Source organism: Hevea brasiliensis, chromosome 17 (genome assembly GCF_030052815.1).
Source record: "Hevea brasiliensis isolate MT/VB/25A 57/8 chromosome 17, ASM3005281v1, whole genome shotgun sequence".
NCBI lineage: Eukaryota > Viridiplantae > Streptophyta > Magnoliopsida > Malpighiales > Euphorbiaceae > Hevea > Hevea brasiliensis.
Window position 1 is genome coordinate 15,799,714 of NC_079509.1, and position 7,192 is coordinate 15,806,905.

At 27.7% G+C, this 7,192-nt stretch overlaps 1 protein-coding gene across 1 annotated transcript; it reads right to left on the bottom strand.

Annotated features, from left to right (window-relative positions):
* Positions 1-585: 585 nt before the first annotated feature.
* Positions 586-5,383, bottom strand: LOC110647114 (protein DETOXIFICATION 12). The gene is made up of 7 exons (XM_021800794.2): positions 4,945-5,383; positions 2,066-2,610; positions 1,891-1,977; positions 1,709-1,765; positions 1,362-1,600; positions 980-1,185; positions 586-889 (listed from the first exon to the last, which is right to left on the bottom strand). Exons 1-7 carry the CDS (start codon positions 5,218-5,220, stop codon positions 827-829), a joined length of 1,473 nt encoding a protein of 490 aa, XP_021656486.1. The 5' UTR covers positions 5,221-5,383; the 3' UTR covers positions 586-826.
* Between the last annotated feature and the right edge of the window lie 1,809 nt (positions 5,384-7,192).

Here is a 7,192-nt window from a genome sequence, read left to right on the forward strand (position 1 = left end):
CTTATCTTAATGTTCTAATTAATTGAGTAACTCTCTATTAAAACAAATGAGTTAATTTATTAATTAGAAGATTTGATGATGCTCAGAATAAATTATTAAATACTTTTAATTTTTTACCCTTATAAGATAAGTTAAAATCGATTATTAGACAAAATTAATTAACATTTTTTTTAAGCAAGCGAAATCAATATTTCTAGCCACTTTTTACTTGGTTTTAAAATCAAAGTTTTCATTTACTTTTATTAGTTAATTTTATTTTAGCTGAACTTTAATTTCTTAAATTTAATACAATTTAACAGTTTAGATAATAGTAAAATTAACTTAAATTTTAATAATTAAAAATATTACTCATACGAATTCGTGCACTTGCAAACACGTAAAAACTTTATTTAAGGGTTTAATTGTACTTTTAAGTATACTTCTGGGACTTATTTATATCTTCGACCTATTAAAAAAAGACTGTCTAGTCTAATCCAATAGCTGAAGGTATATTACTCGATGCCCAATTAGAAATTCTCACTCCCCCAATTCCTAAAAAAAATCAAGAAAAAACTTGGCCATACTAGGTGTTTTGAGCCAATCCAATTTGTGTCAAAAATAAAGTAGTCTCCGATATTATTGAACTAAAAACAGTTCTCTCTCTCTTACAAGACAACTATCCATACATTTTTTTTAAACTCCAAATGGGAGATGGATAGGTTAATTCCACACCCCAAAAGAGAATATTATACAATCCCTCAGTACAATATTAATCCATCAATTGCATTTGGGTAACTCAGCATTAATTCTTTGTGTTTTTTACCTCATTACTCCATTGTCTCTTAATTCACATTATTGCATTGTCAACTAAAGATCTTCCTTCAAATAACCTTTCCTTTGCCTTGCTTGCCTGCAACATTCCAAAGCATAACACATGTATGACCAAAATTTCTTGCAGCATCCAAAGCAGCTGTTTAAGGCTATGGATTGGATAACTCACCTGTCTTTTCCAATCTGTGCAGCTTGTTACAATAGCAAGTAGAACTGTTTGTGTAAAGGCACCAACTTGTATTCCAATCCAAAGGCCCCTTCCTCTTAACTTCACCCAGAATCCCAATATTGCAGCAACTGGAATCCCACATAGATAGAAGGCCCCCAGGTTTATATAAGCTCCTATGTGCTGCCATCCAGACCCCCTTGCAACTCCTGAAACAAGAAAATGTTATACACAAATTGTTGCAGAAGTTTTTTCAAACTTGTAACCCTGCAATTCTTGAGATAACTCTGTTATTATTGAGTAAATGCTCATTGGTTACATGGGTGTGCAGAACTTTTATATCTATGACACGTAATAATTATTGACAGAGTAAAAGAGTTCTAACCTGAAAGCACCCCTTGTAAGCTGTCCAATATTACTGACAGACAAACCAGAGGAGCCATAGTTGTGACATAATCCACTACTTCCTTTTCGTTGCTGAAAACATAACCGAAAACGCGGCGGCTGGCAAAGAGGGTAGCACTGAATACAGTCGTCTCCACAATTACAAGAAACAACACAGCATAAACAGCAATACGTGCTGCTTGTGGGTTTCCTGCTCCTAATTCATTTGAGACTCTAGTACTATAAAAAAATAAAAAAAAAAGGAAAGAAATTATCAAATGTGAGAAAATTATCAGCTAAGTGTACTAGGAAAATAATTAAATAGCATGTAAGTGTATAGAGCAAGACCTTGCTGCAGCACCAAATCCATATGGAATTCCATAGAGTGTAGAAATAATTGTGAGACTGCAGAAGAAAGTAGATAATAAATTAGAAAAAAAAATGGAATTCTATTCCAAGAATTGCATGCTAACAAATGCTAATTAATCTCATTTTCAAAGTAGACCAAACTAGCCTGAATTAGAACATACCAAACAGATAGGACTGACGTTTCAAGCTCTGGATTTGGTAAGAGTCCTGAGAGCAACACAAGCAGCTCAAATGACCACCATTCAAGGCTACAATCATCAGCATGATTAATGCATCAAAGATCACAACAAAAACTTGTTTTACAATAAGTATAAATACAGAGGAGAGATAAATTACCAGATCATTACTGCAGAAGGTATAGCAAAGCGAAAGAATTCTCCGATTCCATGGAGTAACTGCATAGAAATTGGGGCACGTGTTTTGGCACAGGCAGAGGAGTACTTCATGTATAGTCCAAGAAAAATTACATTCGTCCAATTTGAAATACACATTGCTAATGCTGCTCCAAGGTTTTCTAGTCCTGACTTGAACACTAAAGCCCAACACAGAGGGATATGGAGACAAAGAGTCCCACAAGAGCTTAGGACCATAGGGAAAATCAAACTTTGTGCCTGAAAGTATCGAACAAGAGGCTGAAGAGTTGCATAGGCAAAGAGTGCAGGAATTAGCGACGTTATAAATTTACCAGCTTCATGTGAAATTTTGGGATCTTGGCCAATGAAAATAAGTATGTTTCCCACGTTTATCCATATCACAGAAAGAGGGATACAAACTAGGATTAAACAGAATATAGCAGTCTGAGTTTGAATTCCCAGTTTTTGATATTGCTTAGCTCCATAAGCTTGTCCAGATAAAGTTTCCAATGCACTTGCCATCCCCAGCTGTGTGACACGTACAAAAATCAGTAGATTTTGTTAATTGTAAGATTATATCCAAACTAAAATTCAGATCATTACTAACATAATATCATTTCTATAAGTTTTTGATTGTGGAGTTTGATGCTTTTCTGTATGCTTTGCAAACCAATAAGTCTTATCTTATTGATTCTCAAGAGTAAAAGATCAGTGTTAATTTGTTGTATATTTTATGACATTTTTTCTTTTTTGATAAGCAATCAAGAGATGGTATTATTAATAAAAGGTTAGGGGCCTGATTGAAGTACAAAGTACAAAGAAACAGGATCAAATATCAAGCTAAAGAGACACAAGAAGCACCCAACAAACATCCCCACAAGGAAATCAAAAGAAACCAACAGAGCAGAAAACAGGTCTTCGTAACAGAGGCCTTCTACACATCAACAACAGGATTGACAATATTATTTATAGTTCTTAAAATCAATAAATTTAATGATCAAACGTTTGTTACATCCTACAAGACATATTAAGAAAAAAATAATAATAAAACCAGCCATTGGATTATTCAATGCAGAGATTCCAATCTCCATCAAATAATATAGAATATATAATTTGTATGATAGTTTTTTCATCTTCATAAAGGACAAATGCCAAAGACACTTCAAAGAAACTGTTGCTAAAGGACAATATTAGCTTTTATCAAGTCCAATGTCTCATCCTCATTGATGGACTTGCTTCCCAAGGCATTGAATAATGAATTTACTTAATGGCATTACAAAATATTTACTTGTTGGCTTTTGTAGAAGGAAAGAAAAAAAAAAAAAAAAAAGAAAAGAAAGAAAAGGATGAAAACGAAAGCCTTTTTTGACTAAAACACGCACCACAACTGCCAATTCTGAACTGAGAGGTAGACTCCGATTTTGCTTCTTCTATATTTAAGATTTGTTCATTCTAATAATTATTAATTATTTTAATAGTTATCGATTATTATATTAACAGTTAAATATTAATTATAATAATTTAAAACAGAAACTGTCAGTATTTCTATATACCTCTTAGGGAATTTTCGAATGTTAAAACCAATAATTAACCTTTTGAGAGTAAAGAACAAACATTTGAAGTCAATAATGTTCATTGGCGACAGGTTAAATCAGGACGTCAATATCTATATAGAATAATTTGCGAGAAGAAAATGATGCCAAGAAAGTTTTTAAATTATGTACTTAAAGATTAGCTCATGGAATCATATAGCCAAAGAAAGTCATCATCATGATAACAAAGTATTATATTATGCAATATAATATGTTTAAATTAGTTTAAATTATTCAAGTGTCAAAAATTAAAGAAAATACTTTTTTAAATAAATAATAATAAATTAATTAAATTTAATAATTTAGATTTGCAAAATAATTCAATAATTATTTTGATAAAATTATATTTTGTTTAATTTTTAGAATGTAATTATAACGAGATTTATTTATTTTAATATATTATTATCGTGGGAAACTAATCTTAAAATTAGAAGTTATTATATAGTTATATGAAAATTTAACTAATTTATTAATAACAATTTAATCATTATATTTAAATTTCATTAACAAATTAGTTAATTATTTTGTTAATTTAAAATAATTTAATCATTAAAATTTTATTTTATTAATAAAATAATTTCATATCTAAATTTTATATTTAAATAATTATTCATTATATTTAAATAATTATATAAAATAAAATTTTATGAACTAAATTATTTTTAATTGAAAAACAGCTAACGTTTAACTAAATTAAAATTTTAAACACCAAATTATTATTAAGTACTCATTAACTTAATTTGCCCATCTATTGTCTCATCTCATCAATATTAATTTTACTGGAACCAATGTAATTAACTAATCCAAGAGATGCTAGAAAAAAACACCAAAAGATAAAGATCAAGATTTTTTTTTTTATTTTAAGAAAGAAATGGACAAGTGCATAAAAGTAGAAAATTAAGGAGCCCAATTCTTTATCTTCTCGATTTCTCACCATTTAAAGTTGAAATTACTATAATAATCGTAAACAGACAAAACATATTCTGCTACAATTAGAAAACAACACCAAAGAAGCAGACACAGTGTTACCTATCAACAAGAATTAATTTACACACAGAAAATAAGTTGGATTCTTTTACTTAACCATGCACATTCATAACCATGACAAGAAAGAGTGAAAAAAACAAATAAAGAAAGAATATTAAAACCAGCAATTCAGCATAAGAAACCAAACCCAGAAAAGATTATTAACAATATTAAAAGAGAAGAGGAAAGGGTGTGCAGGGGAGGAAGAAGCCGAAGAATAAGAAGATCAGAGGAGAGGACTTACAAGAAGACTAAAACCAGTGACGCTAGCTAGAGAAATGGCTATGGCGGTGCTAGAGAGAGCAAGCTCATCAAGATGACCAACCATCATGATGGAAACAAATTGCAAAAGGTACTGAGAAAGAGTCACAGCCACCATGGGTCCTGCTATGTAACCCAGTTTTTTCACTTCTTGACTGAACACGTGCCATGTTAGATTTGATAAGGAATCATCGCGATCTCTAATTTCTTTGATTAAAAGAGTCTCTTCCATGATCTTATTCTCTGCTGTGTCTCCCATGGGGTTGTTCTTGCTTCTTCTTAGCCGCCTCTCTTTCCAGGCAGTGTCGCCCTCTCTCTCTCAGTATTTTGAGATTGGAATGAGAGGAGAGGATAAAATGGAGGGGCAGAGAGACGTGATAGTTTGGTATCTCATTAATATAATTAGTATACTTTGAATGTGAGCAATCACCGTCTCATTTTTATCTATTTCATTTAAATTTTATATGAAAATTAAAAAAAATATTTGATAATTTTATTTTTATAAAATATATTAATAATTAATTAAATTATTTTTTATTTTATTAAATTATTTATTTTATAAGTATTTATTATATTTAATACAAATAAAAAAATTTTAAAAAATAATTAACACAATTTTTTAAATGTGATAAATAATTTTAAATAAAAAATTTAAATATGAAAGATAAAAATAAATAAAGAGATTTTTATCTCCGTCCACTTTTATTTATTCTTTAAGGTTAAATAAATTATTATCTCTGTATACTTTTATGTATCATTTATGATTATAAAAAAAAATAATTAAATCACTTAAATTATAATAAATTACTCTTCAATTTGACTGAATTATCTTTTATCTCATTTAATTAAAAAAAATATGTTAAAATAAGTTTAAAATTGTTTAAATAGTTACAGTTTTTAGTAAATATGAGAGCAAAATTAGAATAAAACAATTTATTCTCCTTAATTTTTATAAAACGATAGATAATTTTGGACAAAATAACTCTAAAAAAAATAGATAAAATTAGACGATCATAATAATTTATAGAAATTTTATAAATTTTTTTCTTTTTTATAATTTTTATTTCACAACTTACTTTTACTTTTAATTTAAAAATAAATAATTGAATACCAATTAATTTATCAAAATGATAAAAAAATTATTTAATTATTATTTTTTAAATAGGTCATGTTAGTATTTTTAAAAATAATAATTTTTTTAAAGTGCGTTAGACATTATTTATACTTGTTGTATATATTTATAATTTAATTTTTGTATATTATAGAGACTAGTAAAATAGAGACAATTTTTATTCCTCTCAAATAAAATTAATTCAAAGAGACGAAATTTGCTATTTTAAGACAAAAAAAAAATTTGGGGGCCAAATAAATTTTCAACAAACTTGATGTTTGTAAATAAATTATCATCGGTTCTTTAAATTCCTTCTTTTTTTTTTTTTTAATAATCTTTTAATTGTGGGACTTAACGCTTCCGGTCCCTCCCAATTGAATGCTCAGGACCCAACAAACTTAAAGTTTGCCTAAACACTTCCTCTTCAAATCCTATTAGTCGGCGACAACAATTTAATTTCAATTAATTGTTTGAACCGTATGTGCCAATTAATTGTTTGAACCATTGAGGAAAGGTACACCTAGTAATTATATAGTGAAATTATTATTTTATTTAAAATATTTTACATTAAATGGTAATTTAATAGTAAAGGAACATAAATGTATGGGTATATATATATATATATATATATGAGTTTCAAAAATTTATAATCACCTTATAATTTTTTTTTAAATAATAATGATATTTGCATATATGTGCAACTATTAGTAGATTGTCATTTTATGTTAAATGATAATATAAAAATTATTATTTATTATATAATTTTTTTGATAAATCCTATAAATTATTATAGTTGGTGAGTTTGTTTTCAATCTTTTAATAAGAGTTTTTATTTTTAAGTAGAAGATTAAGAGGGTGAAGACTCGAATGGTCAAACTTGACTTTATCAAATATAGTTATTAAATTCGATCTAAAACTTAACTCGACTAAAAGACTAAATCGACGAGTTACTGATTTAACTAATGAGTTGTCATTGGTTTTAACTAATGAAATATTAAAAAATTAATTAAATATTATAATTACTAATATAATTACATAAGTTTAATCAACTAAATTTTATCTTTAAAATTAATATTTTTAACATTTATTTAGTTTTTTTAAACAAATTTATTAAGTTATA

Bases quoted from the DNA above. Each gene is read 5' to 3' on its own strand.
- LOC110647114 (XM_021800794.2), bottom strand. From the start codon at position 5,220: ATGGGAGACACAGCAGAGAATAAGATCATGGAAGAGACTCTTTTAATC. The intron at 2,611-4,944 runs GTAAGTCCTCTC...CGTGTCACACAG, and splicing joins TCACTGGTTTTAGTCTTCTT to CTGGGGATGGCAAGTGCATT. The intron at 1,978-2,065 runs GTAATTTATCTC...TGATGATTGTAG, and splicing joins CCTTCTGCAGTAATGATCTG to CCTTGAATGGTGGTCATTTG.